This window comes from Hipposideros armiger, unplaced genomic scaffold (genome assembly GCF_001890085.2).
Source record: "Hipposideros armiger isolate ML-2016 unplaced genomic scaffold, ASM189008v1 scaffold_13, whole genome shotgun sequence".
Lineage (NCBI taxonomy): Eukaryota > Metazoa > Chordata > Mammalia > Chiroptera > Hipposideridae > Hipposideros > Hipposideros armiger.
Genome location: NW_017731363.1, coordinates 4,503,436 through 4,522,485, shown reverse-complemented (window position 1 = coordinate 4,522,485; position 19,050 = coordinate 4,503,436). Strand labels below are relative to the sequence as shown.

The following is a 19,050-nucleotide window of genomic DNA, read 5'->3' as shown; positions in this document are numbered from 1 at the left end:
GGGAATGCAGGTCTACGACCTTTTGACCTTTACCCAGATACACCAAGGAATTACCCTTTTGCAGGTTTACCAGGACACTTTCTATTTTTACCCCATCACTGATCTCACCTCAGGGGCCATCATTTAGAAGGAAAAGAATGCCGTTTCTTTTGCACCTCTTCTTTCCTGTCTTCTGAGTCTGGAAGTGTGGTTTGAGTCACCCTATTTTTCCTCTTGCATGAAACAGATCTATGTATTGACACCTTTTTGGGAGAAAGACTTGGAAAAGGGCCTTCCTTATTCACTCTGAAATAGAGTACTGTGTCAATACCACCTTCTTTCCCCTCTCCCTCTCACCTCTCCGTACCCTCCCCAACACGCTTCATGTACACACAACCTATTTAATTGCTTCTTAGTATCTCTATATTTAAAATTTTAATCCTACCTCCCACAGCTTCTCTATAAGTCCTTCATCATTTTTGTTTTCCTTCCAAATTCTTTCCAACTTTTCAGGATCTTAAGGGCCATGAGGCATCCAGAAGTAAATAGAGAGCAATGCAAATTACCACCTCCCACCCCATCCTTGGTCCATACATCCCATGTCTGGGAGTTTGTGTATATACTGGGGTCCTCATATTCACTCCACTTTTAGACTACACATTTGTTCATTCACTCAACAAATATTTATAGGCATCTATCTCCTATGGGCTCAGCTCTGAGCCCGGTACCAAGGTTGCAACTGGGAATGAGATGTACATGGCCCCTGCCCAAAGGAAGCTTATGGTACAGGAACTCAAAAAGTTTGGCATTTTATATGGAACAATTTTAGTTGCAGACTTAAAACAACAGGATACATTTGTGCTTTTAAGAAGTAGAATTATAATCCCTCTTCCATTCATTGCCATCTAGTGCCATATGAATATGTACATGGAGTTCATGTTTACTCTTCTTTCAATTAGCACCTGTAGATTTTTCATAGCAAAATAGGATCAGTGGACACGGACATATTCCTAAAAGGCCATTGGAAGGAATGACTGAGGAGATGCACCAGTTCTGACGCCCCAGCCTGGGGCCTTCACCCCCGTTTGAGTTATTTATGTTTATAGAATTCAAAGAGCAAGCTTTGAGTGGCAGGTCATGAACCATAGGTTATGTAGGCGGAAACTGGCTTTTTGAATAAAATCTCGAAAGGATACAAGCATTGCAAGTTGGTTAAGCAGTTAAGCTTAGATTAACAAGAAAGCTTCGTTGGTGGGTGTTATTCTAGGAATTGGATTTTCAGATTAAAAGAAGATTAACAAACAAGACCTTTTAATTTTAAAACTTTGCTTAAAAATTCCCTAAATATATTGGGTTTCTGCCTCAGTAGAATAAACAGAAGAAAACGAGCCCAGTATTTGCAGGTGTGATTTTTCTATAATGGTGCCAAGTGGGGATTCTGTATAAGACTGTTTTCCCACCACAGGGGCAAAAGGCATAGAGATGAGGCTGAATATGAGCTCACCCAAAGCTATCTCTAGAAGAGTCTTCATTTAAAAAGATTCCTTGCCATGGGAACTCTTTTCACTTGTTTTGCATTTTCCTAAAATAGGAAAATTCTAGCACAGTAATCATTTATGACCAAGTGAATTCCAGTGAATGGGTTCACATTCACCCAGCTTTTTGATCGTCACAATTTAGGCAGAAAGGGTAGGAGTGTTATTTTCATATTTTACCAAAAGATGCTGCCATTCTGTAAATATACCTTAGCAAAGATATTTTGTTATCAGAAAAGTTATGATGCATTTTTGCAACGAAAACCAGAAAAAATACGTCATGACTTTTCTGACAACCCAATAGAATCCAAAACGGGTGTTGATTGTCCATGCAAGGCGGGCAAAGATTTAGCAGCAGGTACCAAATTAGGTGTGAGCTTGCTGTGCTGGCAGGAAGGCTGCACTCTGGGGCTATAGAAACACTGGTTACTGGACCACAGGCCTGGTGATCCCTTGACCCTAGAAACCGTTTCCTCTTAGACAAGTCCTTTTAGGCACTTCACTATGCAGCAGATTTAGTGGTCCTGGAAAAGGATCAGGAGGAAATGGAGCAAAGGCAGGTTAAAGGCAGCCTCCTCTCAACCTGTGTGTCCTTCCCCACTGGATTGTCAGCCCCGTGAGAGCAGGGACTGCATCTGGCATGTCACCGTTAAGTTCAGTACTAAGCTCAGGGCTTGGCACATGGTAGCAAGTGTTTACAGAAAGGAAGAGGCCCTGAGGAGTGGAAGGAGCAGGAAAAGATGGATGACAGATGGAATGACCAATGGGCATCAGTGGAAAGATCCCATGGAAATATCCCCGGTGTAGGAAATCTTGCTTCTGAGTCCCAGTTCTGCCGCTATCACTAGTGCACAGATAATAGCGTATTTTTGCCTCACGGGGTTATAATGAGGAGACAGACAAAACAGAAGTGTCGAGGGCTTTGAAAAGCATCCAGCGTTGCGTTAACAAAAGCTATGCCAGCTAAGGTGTAATTCTCACAAAAACATTTTCTCTTGGCTTTATCCAGTCGTCCCTTTCAAGCCCTGATATCTTTGACTCCCCAAGTCCCGAAGAAGATAAAGAGGAACACGTTTCGCTTGCACACAGAGGAGTGGACACGTCAAAGAAAACTGCAAAGACTGTTACCATATCCCAAGTGAGTGATCAGTCATGGTGAGGGTGTCCCAACAGCACGGGATCCCTGCCTTTTCGTGTATGCTCTGATGATGAGTTATAGGCCAAACAAGGATAAACAGATGCCTTAGTCAGTTCAAGCTGCTATAGCAAAGTGCCATAGATTGGGTGTCTTATTAACAGAAATGTATTTCTCACATTTCTGGAGGCTGGAAGGCCAAGATCAGGGTGCCAGCATAGTTGGGTTATGGCGAGGGCTGTCTTCTGGGTTGCAGACTGCCAACTTCTCATTGTATCCGCACATAGAGGAGAGAGGGTGAGAGATCTTTCTGGGGTCCCTTTTATAAGGGGACTAATCCCATTCACGAGGGCTCCATCCTCATGCCCTAATTACCTCCCAAAGGCCTCACCTCCAAATACCATCACAACAGGAGTTAGGATTTCCACATATGAAATTTGGGAGGACACAAATATTCACTTTATTTCAACAGATAATGCAAGTTTTTGTCATTCTTTAGTGACTCTGACTACTTTACTCATCAAAATCCCAGAGGCATGTCACAAAGTCTCCAAAACTGGGCAGAATCCCTGAGACACAAGTTCAGTTGATGATTTCCCATGTTTTCCCTTGTGATTTGATCTCCTCTTCATACCATCAACCGCACATAAACAAATGCCCTCGTGCACCACCACCACCATCATTACCATCACAAACCAATACAACTTAAGAAGCCTAGAGCTGTCTAGAAATGATACATTAAATATATTAAATGCTGTGCCATCGGCCTTGACTTTTATGTTTGAAACTGGTAGCGTTGCAAATGATGGTTGATAGCTCATGAATTTGAATAACTAATGGAGATCTCTTTAAAGGTGATTTGGATTCATTTATTAGGATAAGTTTATAGTCTAAAAACATTTTAATTTCATTGCATGCCCAGGGGATGGTATAGCTATTTCAAGTTATTGGCTTATGATAAACAAAGAAGACATTGTTTAGCAACTGTGTGTGGCTTCTAAGGATACCCTTACAAGTTCTGTTCTTCCTATGAATGTGAACCAAAATTTTAAAATTTGTGCTAAAAGAACCCAGTCAATTGGAATTATTTTACATAAACACTTGTAACTATTTTCTGTCTAACAGTAGAAAACTTAAATCATTTTTAAAGGCACTTGAGCAGGAATTAACACAAGGAAATCAAAGATTATGGGGATTTTCCTACTCAGAGATTTTAAAACTTAGATGTATAGATTTTCTTTATAACCTGGTACAGTAAGCAAAAATGTGATCCCATAAAACAGCTCAATTCTCAAAACTGAAGCATTCTTCCTTTTTATAAATGGATCTCATTTGCAGAAATTGTATTTAGACCTGTTTTTTTCTGGTGACTAGGTACACCTAGAGCTGTGTTCTCTCTGACATCCCTGGGGTGTTTCTACAGTGACATCTACTGGTGGGCAGTGGCTCTTCACATTTCTGATAGCTACAGTTCAATCCCGTTAGCTGGTTTCACTTCCCCGCAGTTGTCATGTTGTTTATCACTTCTAGAAATTCCACTTGAACTAATTTGGTGAATATATATATATATATATATATATATATATATATATATATATGGTGGCCTCTAGTCTGTGAGGACTTCAAAAAGTATTTGTTAGCCAAAATGGGTTGGAAGATTGGGGGAGGTGCATGAGGACTCAGGATGGGAAATGGGGAAAAGTCTGAACCCAGAAATAGGAAAGAAGAAAATAAGGACAGGAAAGCATGAGTTTTCAGTGTCGGGCAGCCAGTCATGGTACCAGGCTTGAGAGTCTAGCTGATGTGGCTCAAGATTGAATCCCAGTTGTGCCAGTTCCTAGGCTGTGAGACTTGGAGAATTTCTCAACCACATCCCTAAGCTTCCATTTCCTGTTCGGTCAAACGTGCATGCCAAACTGATCATCATTTCAATTGTCTAGCTGACGCCCAGCATGGGACCAGCGCTCCATAAACGTCAGTCCTTCTTCCCTCTTACTGTAACTCCTCCGAACAATAATCACGGGATGGCAGATTGCTATCTCTGGCAGCAGGAAGCCCTTTTCCTCAATGGTAACTTGGCAGAGAAAAGGCGAGCAGAGAGGCTGGGAATGATAGCCCATCTGCTTCTGGCTCACTCTGGCCAGCCTCTCCCTCTAGCACAGCCTGACTCCAGACTCTGCCTCCTCACTGTGCCAGCCAAGCCCCTTCTTGGCTCCTGCCCCGGGCGCCTGCTGCTGGAGGGAGTCCCGGCTGCGTGGCCCAAAGCTTCACCAGCAGTCTCGACTTCCGCCTGTCGCTTTCCCCTCACCTCCCAATGTCCTCCCCACCTGCTTACATCTCACCTTCCTTTGCTACTGCCTCCTCCCCTGGGCCTGCCACTTACCCCTCTTGTCTCCTCCCCATGACTGCCCCACTGCCAGTGCCCTCCTGGCCTCCTGAGGACACATCTCCATCAGGTCTCCTCTGCCTGTCTCCCCCGTCTTCAGCCTGGCCCTCCCCTGGCTCTTTCCATCAGCATATCATCCAGCTTAGGGTCTCCCCCTTTTTGAGAGTGAACAAAACCCTTCCTTAATCCTGTCTCCTCGCAAGCCTTCTCTGTGAACACACTTTCTCTCCCATCTTCCTTCCTCAGCCAGATTTCTGGAAAGAGTTCTAAACTTGCAAGCCACACCCCTCACCTTCCAGTCAGGTGCTGACAGCCTTGATCAGGTTTCAGTCTGGCTTGCTCCATAAAATGGGCTCCCCAGTTTTCCTCTTAGCACCCTTGACCCACTTATCTAACCATGTTTCCTTCTGGAAACTCCTCCAGGACACTTCCATAACCCAAGCTCCTCTTCTGGTCTGACTTTGTCCCCTCTCTCACCACTCTGTCCTAGTCCTCAAGGGCTCCACCTTTCCTCGCCACCTCTTCAATTTGGCATGCCCCCAGCTTCCATCGCTGAGTGTCTTCTCTTGTAGTTGTGTTACCCACCCCCATGGCTTCTTCTTCCTCTGGCGATTTCTCTGGCCCACCTCACTCTTTCAGTTGTTGGCAATGCCCACTAGACATGTCCCCTTGGCTATCCCTCGGGCTCCTAAAATTCACTGCGTCCAAAACAGACATTGTTATCTGGGCCTTCAACCTGTTCTTCCTCCCATGAAAGGTACCGTTGTCGGAGAGTGGGCCCTTCTCGGCGCAAAGTCCAGGTCCTTGGCACCTCGAGCAAAGAATTGAACGAGATGCCAGAGTAAAGTACTGAAAAAATAGTTTATTAAAAGAGATAGTACATTTCAAAGAAGTAGAACTGGGCCTGAGCAGTGGAGGATGGCTCAAGGGCCCATTGTTAGAAGAGGAATTACATTCCAAAGAGTTTGGAGCGGGCCACACGCAAAGGCAAGGCTCAAAAGGCTCAAAAAGGGAGGAAGGGGTTCAAAAAGGGAAAAAGTGGTCAAAAAGAGCAGGGCATCCCAAAGGGCGGACTTCCCAGGACTAGGAGTTTTTATCCCCTTTCTCTAGAATGGGCTGTTCCCCTAAGGGCCTGGGACCACTTGATTGGCACCTGTGATTGACAAGAGGTACTGCTCAGGTGCGAGTGACTGGTCTGATTTAGTTGGGTATTTTGTGCCCATTTGTTTTCCCTCAGGGGTAGTTAATTACAATACAAAGGGGAATTTTGGCTATAGAGGGATGTCTGTCCCCTTGGCGGGTCGCACTTCATATTTTGTACCCATGGTAGGTAATTACAATACAAAGGGGAGTTTTGGGTGTAGGGGGGAGGTCACCGGGCCATCACATCCTGTGGGACGTGCAGGAATGCAGAGACCCAATGCCTGCCTCTAACTGCCTGCTTTGTTTTCCCCTTGAGAGACGTGATCACCATAAAATCTCTATGGGAAGCTGAGGGACAGGAGGTCTCTTCTTCTGTATCTGCTTCCTGCTGGGCAGGGGCGTAGAGCTGTCCCTGCCTATTGGGGGATTCACGGAACTCTCACCCTAGCTGATCTTAGATGAGAGGAAGGGGTCTCGAGCTCCGCCTGCAAGACCGTGTTGGCTTCTTTGGTTGTGACTGGCAACCTTGTTGGGGTATCCTCTGTATCCCCAAGGTCCCTGAATGAGGAAAAATAGATTTTAATTAATAAATCTGTTAGCTCTCATGAAGCCTGTGGCCATTCAGCCTGTCATTCAGGTGGCGTCAGTTGTCTGGGCCCAGAATGGGTTTGGGGTTTGGCATTCAGCTTACTGGCCTGGGGGATATTAGGAAGTCACAGGCTTTCAAGTGACTTGAAAGTTATCTGAAGCAGGGGTAGGAGACTTCTATTGTTTAGGATTCAGAAACTGATTTGCAATTAAGAAGCAAGGGGGATAGGAGAATTCTAGGATTCAGGCTAGGAGCAATCTTTAGCCTAGGATTCACAGACTGCTGAGAAGAGTAATCAAAGCCAGGGACAAAGAAACTAAGACACTAGGGAGGAGACTTAACATTTCTATACTTAACATTTCTATAGGAAAGAACACTTGAAAGTTTCTCAGCGGTGGGGGTGCTGCTCGGTTGGCTGGTAACATTACCACCTCAATGCCTAGCTCCTCCATCCCTGCCCTTTGTCCATCTCGGCTTGTGCCCCTTGGTCTGTACTTCCTCCTCACCCCCTACAGCCTGTTGAGGAGCACATCCTCCTGGCCCTGGGGTGTCTGCTCCCTGAGGGCAGGGACTGCATCTCTTGGTTGGATGAGCCTGCCATCGCTACATCTCTTCAAGCTGTCCTCTCTCTATCCTCTTGGCTACTGCCTCAGTCAAACCCTCACCATTTCTAGCTTTCGTTGTATGAGAGTCTCCCAGCAATTCCCTGGACCTCCCGACCTGGCAACCTTTGGGTCCTTCTGCAGCTACAGTGATCATTAGCTTGATATGCAATCTTTCTAACTCTTGCCACAAGCCCCTTCCCCCTCCCCAGCCTTAGCTCTCCCACCTCACCTCTCTCCTGCAGCCCCTGGCACTCTAGCCCTGTGAAGGACGGCTTCACTCCTGTTTCCTTCTCGTAGACCGTGTCCCTCCAACCACCCTTATCTCTTCTGGCCGCCTCCTAGTCCTCCTCCAGGACGGGCTGTCAGCTCCTCCCTGATGCTTTCCCTCCGGGATGCCTGATCCCTTTTCTCTACTCCTGTGGTTCTCTATGCTTCCCTGCCTGTGTGAAGCCTTCCCCTCGTCTGCAGGGTACTGGTTGGTCTGTCCATCTATACCTCACTGGGCTCTGAGCTCCTGAGGATCAAGAAAATGTTTTGCTCCCTCAGAGTTTTCAGAGCCCAGCGAGTAGGTGGGCCTCTGGAGTAAAGCGCTAGGAGCTACCTGGTCAGAAAGGTATTCACATTTAAAACGCTCAGTGGGAAGGCACTTCCCGGGAGGATGCCTGCACCAGGTAGGCCCTGGGGGCTTGCTGATGAGGAAATGGGGGAGGAATATCTGCTGGGGGGGGGCAGTGATGGAGAATGGGGGTTTACTAAACACAAATCCCTGGTCTGAGGCCTCTCTGCCCTCCCTCATCACAGGTGTCCGACAACAAAGCACCTCTGCCACCCAAGCCAGGGACCATGGCTGCAGGTGGCAGTGGTGGGCCGGCCCCTCTGTCCTCGGCCGCGCCCTCCCCCCTGTCTTCCTCTTTGGGAACATCCGGACACAGAGCCAACTCCCCGTCTCTGTTCGGCACGGAAGGAAAACCAAAGATGGAGCTTGTGATCAGCAGCCAGGCGGCCGTGGAGGAGCTAAGGACGCAGGTTCGCGAGCTGCGGAGCACCATTGAGACCATGAAGGACCAGCAGAAGTGAGTGTCTGGGGCGCCTTCTTCAACCACCTCCTGGGTGGCTCTCGGCTGGGCCAGGGCCTAGCTTGCAAGCCTGGGTCCCAGCCTGCCCTGGAGGGTGGGCTGGCGTCCCTGGTGATAGTGGCAGCAGGGGTGGGAGTGGGTGTGAAGCCGAGAGATTTCATTTAGCTCAGTTCCATGTGTAACTGGACCTCCTGCAGGCAGGAGAGACACAGGCTGCCTGAGAAACGTACAGGGAGGAGTCAGTTAAAGGGCTGACATGCTCAGCAGGCTCTAAACAAAGAAAGATCTTTAAATCTCCATAAAATACAGTATGCACATGTGCCACTTCTTAACAAGCCCAACAGCCAGCGTTTCCTCTAACATCAGAAAAATGGCAGTTTCTGCAGTTAGCTGCCTAGTGTAGTAATTGGCTTACATTTAGGGGCTGTAATGTACGAAAAGACAGAAGGGATCTTGAAACCCACGACTTTTCTACATTCAGCAGGATGTTCTTCCCACGAGACTCAGGGGCCTCTCTCCATCGTGCCTACATACATGCTCTCTCCGCGTCTCTAATCCTCAAGGAGCACTTAGATGGGGAGAAAGACTTGTAAGCAGAAATAAATATCACACGTAAATATTATCCAGGATGCCATATGCAGTGACAAACATGGTGGTAAAAGGATTAGAAGTTAGGAGGTACTTATCTGAATAAACTAGGTTCAGAAAGTTTAGCAATCAGCTCTTTCTCTTGGGAGAGTGGGGGTGGGGGTGGGGGAGGTGTATCTCAAGGAAGTGTTTTCCTGAGTAAGAGTTTAAAAGAGGATCTAGGATTGCCAAGAGCAGAGCACTCCAGCAAAGGGAACAGCATTGGGCCGGTTCCTCAGCTCATGAGAAGCCCAGTGGGTGGTGGGTCAGCGCATCCCTGGTGCCTGGCCTCCTGGACGGGGAAGTGCCCAGGGTGGTGGTGGGTGATGGGGTCCCAGACCTACAGTCACACCCTCAGGAGGATGCCCTGGCACCTGCCTCCCCGGGGCACAGGGCTGCAGGGCCCTGAAGTGTTTTTCAGCCAGGTACTTTTGGGAATAATTGGGTTAAACAAAGTTAATTTCTACTCTGAAGTACTGCTCAGAGCTTTTTCTGCACATTGGGAAGATGGAAAGGATAGCATACACAGTGTTTCCCAAATTTACTTAATCACAGAGCCCATTTTTTCTAGAACATTCTAGGATGAGGGTTCCGTGGAACTCACTTTGAGTATTGTGGCTCTATTCAGGTTCTGTTCCACTCAGACTGGGAGGTGTCGTATAAATTTGAGGTCCCTTGGACTTACCCCTACCTGGAAGGGGCCCATCAGATAAGTATGCAGATGGGCAGGAGGGAACTAGAGTGAGTCCCCGGGGATAGCCATGCTGCTTCTAACTGCTTGAAGTCCCCACATTACAGGTTTGGGTACCCAAAGTCCCCATCCATATCCAGGTGACATTAGTCCCCTGCCTACACAGTGACCCCACACCCCAGTACCTCCCAGAGCACTGGTTCGCAGCCTCCTGAAGGGGACCATCATTGAGTCAGACTGGCCTGGATATAGGGCTTCAGCCCGTGGGGCCTCAAACCTTCTTGAATGTCTGAATGCAGAATCACCAGTGCTTTGGGGCTGCCCCACCCCATGTTCCCCTCTCCACTGTGAAGCCTGGGAATGGTTGGCCAGAATTGCCCTTCCCCAGGCAACATCTTGAATCAACAGGTCACAGTGGCCTCTCTCCAAAGGCATGTCTTTTGCAGGCCTTCCTCAGCCCGGTCCCTCCTGCCCAGGGGCGCTGGGTCCCCACCCTAGCTCTTGGTGTTACTTTTCTCTCAGCTTTCAGCTCAAGTCTGAGCCAACTCCCCTCACCCCCAAATGTGCTGGTTCTCACCTCCCTGATTCTACCCTGGCTCTCCTCCATCAGTTCCCCCATCTTCCTTCCTCCTCGTGGAGTTAGGCCCTTTTCTACTAGTTCAAGACTTGGTGACTTTCTTTGCACCACCTTCTGCAACTAACTCCCTCCACCTGGACCACTCAAGACTTTGCTTGCCATAGGCTTCCTGGAGTCGTTCTGTTTGCCAAAGACCTCACCTTCTACTTCTTTCCTAAGCCCGAAGGGGTGCCCACTAAGATAGCGGTGTATAGTGTGTGCTTGAATAAAAATAGACATACCTCGCTTTATTGCGTTTCACTTTATTGCACTTCATGGATGTTGTGGGTTTAACAAATTGAAGGCAAGATCCTCCCCCAGCAAAAAGATTGCGACTCGCTTTATTGCAGTGGTCTGGAACTGAACCCACAGTATCTCCGAGGTGTGCCTATAAGTGAATCACATGGGTTAACGTCAGAGAATCCAACATGTTGACAACAGTGTTGGGACAGTGGCCCAAGTCTAGGGACCATCATTGGTGCTCATCCAAAGTGAGCAAATGCAGTATATAGTCTACCTTATTTGTTGTGCTGTTTCTGCAGTCCTTGTTGCTTTGATTTTCCAATCCAGTTTGTAAAAGTATATATGTAATAGAATGGAGTGTTTGATGCCCGAAAATGGAGTACATAAGTGTCCTAAGTATAGAGCCCTGACTTTGCAAGATAATTAGTTTTGTTTCAGTTCATTATTTACGGTTGGAAAGGGCATCAGACCGTGTGTCCTCTAACTCATGTCTACTTTCTCTATGACATGATTACCATATCATTAGTTCAGTTATTTTACCTTTAAGTTTTCAGATATTACTCTTTGTAGGATTTTGTGAGAATCCATGAAAACATACCAGTAACCTTTTATTAATGTAAAACTCTGGGAAAATAAAGGGAATATATATGGAATGATAAAAATGTTTACAATGGAAATTATTATGTAAATACATGTAAAAACCAGTGATTCTATAATAAAGGGATAGTTTCTGGTCAAGACGGCAAGAGGGAAGACGACAGAATATGAGCCTGGATACCTGGAGTCTAGTCACTGAGCAAGTCAGGCCACCTCCCTAGGTCCCAGTTTCCCCATCTTCTCCTATTAGGAGAATCCTGGACTGAGGGATCTTAAAGGTCATTTCAGACCTACTATTTGATGGCTACGTATTTTGGGAGCTCAGAAATAATGGCAAGCCTTTCTGTCTCTGACAAATTTTAAGCAATAACAATGCAAGGAAAATATAATGTTCTGTCCACATTTTCTTTTTAAAAGGGTCAGATGGATTTTGGAGTGATAAGAGGCTTCTTATCTCTTATTGGAGAAGTCTGGCCTTTTGTTCAATTTCATTGCTGTTTGCTTTTCAGACGAGAGATTAAGCAGTTACTGTCGGAGTTGGATGAAGAGAAGAAAATCCGGCTTCGACTGCAGGTGGGTCCCTTGGGGTCCTGCTGCCTTGTGAGAGGCTCAGTTGTGGGTGGGGGCAGCATCAGGGCTTTATTTTGAAAATAAATGATTGTTGCTTCTCTGCAGATTTAGGTGTGCCTCCTGTGGCACTTTTCTTAGAATTGTATAGGCTCACTTCACATCCTCTCCTGGGATCCAGGAAGCTTTGGGGAAGGGAGACATTAGTGAATGTTCCCCTAATTGGGTTTCTCATTTGGACTTTACCTAAAACATCTTTGGGAAAAGTCCCCCATCCCTCACCCCCCCATTTCCAAAGGCCTCGTTCAGTACTTGGTCTTCATCTTTTTACTTCTTCCTCATGCCCACATCAGTCCTGCCAGGGTATCAGAGCCCTGTTCCCCTCTAGCCTCTGATACAACTCCGCCATTACCAGAGGGCCAAAGGGAGACTTCCAGCTTTCAACCAGTTGGCGCCTGTGGTGGTAATTAGGACCCATACTGCTTAAAGAAAGGATAGGGAACTGCTTGTCATCACTTTGGGGGTGCTGATAGACACCCCCCCACCCTGGGCCCAGCCACAGTTGCCTTCCAACACTGCCAGGTGGTCCAGTGTGTCAGGACAGCATGCTTTGCCTTCTCGCCAGGAAACTGGAACTATTGCTGCTTTTGACAAATTTTGGGTACTAGTAGCCTGAGAATTAAAACGTCCTACATTTCCTAGTGCATCGCATCTGTGTGCCTGTTCTTGAGGTTTATGTCATTTCTGGCATTGTTACCAACTTTACATTCAGATGTCATTTTACCCATTGGGCCCTTAAAATGGTCAGCTTGATTCTTTTCTTTCAATCAACCAGGTTGATTATCTTTCAACTTCTATCAAACCAGCCAATTCATTATGACTTTGTTGGCTCTTGTTTTTCCTTTATAGATGGAGGTTAACGACATAAAGAAAGCTCTTCAATCAAAATGAATACTTGATAAAGGAAATGTTGCATTATTCATCCTGAGTCTAAGACTCAAATTGTCCGCCCCAGCCAAAATAACCTTGTGCCAAAAGATTAAAGATTTGCCTCAATATGTCCCTGTTTGAAAGATTAGCACAAAAGTCTTGATAGCACAACACAAATTCCATCCAAGAGGAGACTACCCCATGGTATAGTCCTGGGTCTGGCACTGGTTGTGACTTAAACAGAGCAAATTGTGCTAAAGGCTTTTTTACTATGAGATCTCATGTGAAACGAAAACTCAGGCAGTTTAGTCCATAGTGGTACTATTTTGATGATATTTTCCATTAATAAAATGTAATTTCAGATTATTCGTTTACAAGCTTTATAATTTTATGATTTTTTAATCGTGTTTTGTCACCGATTCTCCCGGTATTTGTATTACACATAGTCCCGAACGAGCGTCCCGTGCTTTTACTGCAGGCGGAAAGCTGCCTCGCTTTATGTCCCCTCTAGGAATCTATTACATATGCAATTTTAGGTCCAGCCCGTCCTTCCCCTGCCAGCAAACCCCACCACCCTGAGATCAATTTTAGCTTATATATGATGGTATATTTACAAAAAGAGAAAGAGAAAATCTGGTATTTGCAATGATCTGTGCCTTCTTTTTACCACCCTCTTGATTGGAGCTTTTGTGATGCAGCTACCATGATTCAAAAAAAAAAAAATTTTTTTTAGCCACTTCTCAAAGTCCACTAGGGGCCACTGTCTTCGCAGCTTCTCTCCCCTAGCCAAAAGTCCTAAGCGGAGACAGCTGTGAAGCTGGGTGTGCTCTGTGGTACCAGCTGCGACTGTTTAAGTTCTCCTAGTTTGAGATTGTTCATGAAACTAGAAATGTCACCCCTGCTTGATTTTTCATCAGCCAAGTAAAACCCCTGCTTCCTGTCCTTTGCACCTTTTGCGTGAACAGAATATGCATTATTAAAGCAAAAATAAATAAAAGTAAAATGCAAATGAAAACAAGGGGGGGAAAGTTGTATTATTTCCTGCACTGGGTTATCCGTGTGTGTTATTGTTTAAACTGTACTCACATAATGTCATTGGCCTCGCTCTCTTGTAACCCCTTCCTCAGGTCCAAGGGAATGGGGTGGAGGGGGGGGGGCTCTTTTTAAAGTGTAGCCATTGGATCTTTCTGGCATTTATGGAATTGCTTTTTCCATCCCAAGGAAACTGGTGTTTGCTTGTCCGCTTTATCTTTGTAGCAAATGAACAGTTCAGCCTTAGAGTATATAACTGTTTTCTCCTCCTTAGCTGAAATAAGGGACATACTGTATTGCAAGATTGTTTGGGGATGGGGGTGGGGGTGGGGGTGGTCCTCTAATGGCCCCTGAAGATGTTTTATGTATTTCTAAAAAGCTACTTTGTCTATTTCCTGAGTTTTAGAGTGAACTACTAAACATTAATAGATTTGCACAACCACAAAGAATGAGAACTGATAAATACTGAAGGAGTGACGCAAAAAAAAAAATTCACATGTTATTGATCATTGGAAGTATTACAAACAAATGTCTCTTCCTTGCTCTTCCTTCCTCTTGCCTACATCCTCACCCTTGCTGCTTGAGGCTGCTACTTCCTTCAGAGTATTTATAGAGCCCGGACACCTGTTCTTCCAGAGTTAAGGAAAGGAGTTAAGGGAAGGGAGTGTGTAAAGAAAGCAACCTCCCATCCTTCATTCCCATGTCTGGCATATTGCCTTTTCTGCAGCCTTGTTCTCCATGTGCTTGGGGCCAGGAGCACCAAGTTTCCAAAGGCAGCATAAAACATTCCTGTATCCCTTGACTGTTTTAAGCATTTCGACATTAAACTTGAAGGCTTCAGAGATTTCCCACCACCTAATATAAGAATGAGGCTTGGATTCTTTGATGTTTGGATTTCTCATTTATTCATCATGAAAATCCCTAATGATATAGTTTTATATAATGTGTATACAGAGTAGGATTGTTAATAAGTGAAATTGAGAGGTTGGAGTGCCTTCATGGGGCACTGGTGACCTGGAATGTAGAGGGCTGTCGTCTTCCCTTCGTAAAGGCCACTGGCTTTCTTTGTATAAGGAGAGGGAGAAGCGATTATAGAAGGAGAAATTGGGGTATCCAGCTTCATTACTGCCCCTTGGGATAACTGGCAAGAAGATTCTACATCATGGAACTGGACCAGTCACCATCATTACTCTTTACGAAATGGACCCATCAAGAATATTGAAAAGCTTGAAAGTAATCACTTTTGAAAAAATTCTTTTGCATTCAGCATGGACTCAACCAGCATCTATGGAGATTATTTTTTTTTGCTTCATTTTCTAAAGTTGTATTTAGAAAAGTCTTAAGTATTGTGCTTTGTAAAGAAGATGATTAAAATGAAATTTTGTGAAAATATTTTTGTTCAAAGTTGTCCTGCTCCCAGAGGAATGGTTTCTTGGAATTCAAACTAGTTTTCTCCATTTTACACAACTTGATTACTCTTATAGAAATCTCTTCAGAAGGCTTGAAGAGATATATTGGGATATATTGCACCTCCCCCCCACACACACACACACCTGTCTTTCCTAAGGGAACAGAAATAATTCGTTAAAATCTGTGGCTGTGAATTCCATTTTTAAATTGTTCAATTTTACATTCACATTTAAGCAGAAAAGTCTAGTTAGGTCTAAATTCTTTTTTAATGTAAAAATCATTAAATTATCATTCAAATAACTGTGTAAAGCCACTTTTATTTATTTATAGCCCTCTAGACAGCATACTCAAGTACATGATTTGTTTTCTCCCATAAAGACAGCCTGTATCTATTATCACATGTGTGTCTTTGGTTACTAATGGTGGGGTTTTATTTCCTTTCATAACCAGCTCCTTGATGGGAAAACCGCAGGGTGTATAATTTATTGCTCACAGTTGCCACAGTCTGTATAAAGGCCTCTGTAGTATAACCTGAGGTCATCGTGGTCCCCTTTTTTGTAGTAGATTAGGTTTTAGTCCTCGAGTTATTTTAGCACAAATTAATATCAAGATGTTTTAGCACCCAGAGGGCTTGGTGAAAAGCTTTTTTCTTTGGTTTTATACAAATGAGAATTGGAACAAGCAACATGTACACGGGTGATAGGTGTTCAGCATGGCTGATGCCAACAGAGGGAAGGCATGGCGATTATGACTTAAGCCTAGGGAAGAAGATGCTATTCCTACAATTAGCTCTAATGAGGGCACACCATGGCCACCACGGAGGAAACTCTGCCAGCCAAAAATAAATGTTTGTCAGTGGTGGAAGGACAGAGGAGGGGGTCGTGTACCTTAAGGTGGTGAACCATCACCGTCATTCCTAGTTCTGTTTCTAGTGTCACCAAAACTTGGTTCCCAACACGCGGAGCAGAAGGCAGCCCCTGAAGCCCAGGAGGATCCATAAAGTAGATGTAGGTCCCTGAGAGGTGGTTTTATTTCATGCCTTTTTTAATTGATTCCAAATTGGAGGGGCTGTGGGGGCAGCCCCTTCCTGTAAATGACAGTGTGTGCTCATCATGCTTGTGAATTCAGAAATCACAGTAAACTAGGCTATTCGTTCTTGTTGGAGCAACAGGTGGTAAAATATTTCAACCAAACAACAAAACAAGGTAATCTAGTAGGTTATAGCTAGCATTTTCTGAGGAAAAAAATCAAAAGAGGAAAAAACTGAATAAAAGAAGAGTTGAATTCCTGGAAAACCAGTTTCATGGGCAGTTCTCATTAAGTGATAAGAAGCTTAGTTACATTATGCAGATATGGCAATGTATTTAAGCCGTGAATGCCGCCTTCCCTTTCACCCCTATAGAATGTTACTAGTTCTCCAGAAAACTAAGATTTGTTGGCAAGCTTTGAGCTCTTTGATGGGAAAGTGCCCTGGAAATGCAAAACTTCATTATAGTTTCTATTAATTAAAAACAAAGTTTTAAGAGGTTTACAAACCAATTTTTAAACTAACCAAGCTGATAAAGCCATCCTGAAGTCAAACAGAAAAACCATGAAGAAATCAATAACATTTCCAAGGTTATTCCCCAAAAGAAAAACATGTCGTAGGAGAAGTGGAGTGGATTCTCTTCAAGCTTCATGATTATTTCCGAGTCTGAATCGGAGACAACTGAGCACTTGGCTGGGGCTGAAGCTCTGCTGTTGAGTGCTGAAGGGAGGTAGGTGAACACGGACGGACTGGACACTTGTGTGAGACACCCACCCATCCCCCTGCCTTGGCCCCAGGAGCTGCTTAAGAAATGTTCTTGTTTGCTCTCAATCCGGCAGTCTCCTTGGTGGAAGTGAAAATGGAATAAAGAAACATACATGGATTGAAGGAGGGAGAAGACTCAGAGGGAACTTTAGGCCTGGAGGTAGAACCGTCCTACTTTTATAGGAATGTAGTGCTGAGATTCTGGGAGGGGGAGCTGAGGGCCTTCAAGGTAAGGGGGACACCACGTGCTAAGGGTGCGCCTGGTGACAAGAGTCCTGCCAATGAATCTTCTAAGGTTTGGAGGACCAGAGTTAAGACTGTGGCTTCAAAGGCAGAACCCAGTCACCTTGAGTATTTTTAACTAACTTACCTTTCTTTTTCTGATTATGAAAGTAATATCATACCCAAAGTAGACAATAAAATCAATGAAGAGAAAGGCAGAAATTATCCTAATCTCATTCAGATATAGCCTTTAATTATTTTCGTGTCTCATAATGGAGGTTATTCTGTGCATATAGTTTTGTAATCTGCTTTTTCTACTTAGTATTATCATTTCTTTGTCATTGATTTTTTTTTCACAAACATGATTTAGAATGGCTGTGTAATATTCGGCCTACAGATACGCCAGAGAGCATTTAACCAGTCTTTCTTGAATGTGTTTCTTACGATGTGCCAGACACGATGATAGGCGCTGAATGCAACATGCTCCTGTCCTCATGGAGCGCAAATGGGGGTAAGAAGACAGGTAAGCAGGCAAGTCTTCCACAGTCTGAGAACATGAGCAGGATGAAGTCCAGGGGCTTTGAAATTGCGGAGGAGAGGTAGCGATGGAGCCTTGAGGGTGGGGAGGTCAGGGAAAGAAGGGTATTTTGGTTAATTCCAATTTTTTATGTTATAAAGCTGTGATGAACATCTCTGGGCATGAATCTATGTCCACATTTCTGATTTACCCTTAAGATGATTCCTAGCAGTGGAGAGTGAGTGTGAATTACCTGAGATTTTTAGCAAAAATAATTTTTACCTGGTAATAAACATAGTTGAATTAACATTAGTATACAAACATGACTAACGGCCCATCTGCCCCTAAGGTTGTATTCTCCTAAACCTTGGTGGTGATCAGGTGTGGATCTCTTCTTTCTGGCTAGTCACTGCTCAAATGTCACCTCATCAGAGAGGCCAGGCATGCAAAGAAGCAGGAAAATATGACCTACGATCAGGAGAAAAATCATTAGAAACATCCAGGAATAAAATAGATAATAGTATTAGAAGACAGGGACATTCAAACAGTTACTTTAACTGTATTCCATATGTTGAAGAAGGTAGAAGGTACAAGTGGGACAAGAATGGGACTGTACTGGGTGTCACCAGTGGGTGGTTGATTTTAGGGGTAACAAAACTGTCAGTTCAGAGATTGCATGCTCGTGCCTAATGACTTGGCCTTTCCATTCCTACCTATCTATAGGTAACACTTTTTTTTGCTCTATCCTATATTCCACCTGTAGCATGTCTTAGGGGAAAATAACTTACAATTTTGAATACATCTTCTGAAGTCCATCTTTTTCTCACAAGCTACGAATGCTTGCTTACTCATTATGTATACTAAAAACATCCTATGAATTTCACTTGTATTTCATAAGCTAGTATTTTACATACAATCTGTGCTTAATAGTTCTTACGAGTTCCATCCATCCTGTTTGTTTTTCTTCTATTTTATGGCATATTACAATAATCTATGTCCATACAATACTTATAGCATCTATACACAGGTATGTCTGTCTATAGCCATCTCTCTCTCTCTCTCTCTCTCTCTCTCTCTCTGTCAGTATCTGTATCTAACATGACAGCAGGGACTTTGGCTGTATTGTTCACTATGATATTATGATAACCTGAGCATCAGGACAGTGCCTGACACATAATAGGTGCTCAATAAATCCTTGTTGACTTGCAATATATCTTAAAGTTTTTCTACCAAATACATGTAATATTGTGCAACGTGGTTGTTTCCCTTTTGTCCCTATTTGCTCTTGGCCCTTGGGTACAACGAAAAAAGCACGCTGACACGAATGGCAACTGAAATATTTTTTACAAGGTTGAAGA

The 19,050-nt window shown here is 44.5% G+C and overlaps 1 protein-coding gene across 5 annotated transcripts in view; it reads left to right on the top strand.

Moving 5' to 3' along the window:
- The window catches only part of SH3KBP1 (SH3 domain containing kinase binding protein 1), a 353,239-nt gene extending 338,098 nt beyond the window's left edge, over window positions 1-15,141 (top strand). For 4 of the 5 annotated variants that reach the window (XM_019667284.1, XM_019667278.1, XM_019667300.1 and 1 more), the window contains 4 exons: window positions 2,524-2,652; window positions 8,174-8,445; window positions 11,732-11,795; window positions 12,699-15,141. In XM_019667284.1, coding sequence (XP_019522829.1) covers window positions 2,524-2,652; window positions 8,174-8,445; window positions 11,732-11,795; window positions 12,699-12,740 — 507 coding nt within the window. In that variant the 3' untranslated portion in view covers window positions 12,741-15,141. The remainder of the gene's footprint in view (window positions 1-2,523; window positions 2,653-8,173; window positions 8,446-11,731; window positions 11,796-12,698) is intronic. The other variant, XM_019667291.1, reaches the window with a different exon arrangement.
- The last annotated feature ends 3,909 nt before the right edge of the window (window positions 15,142-19,050 follow it).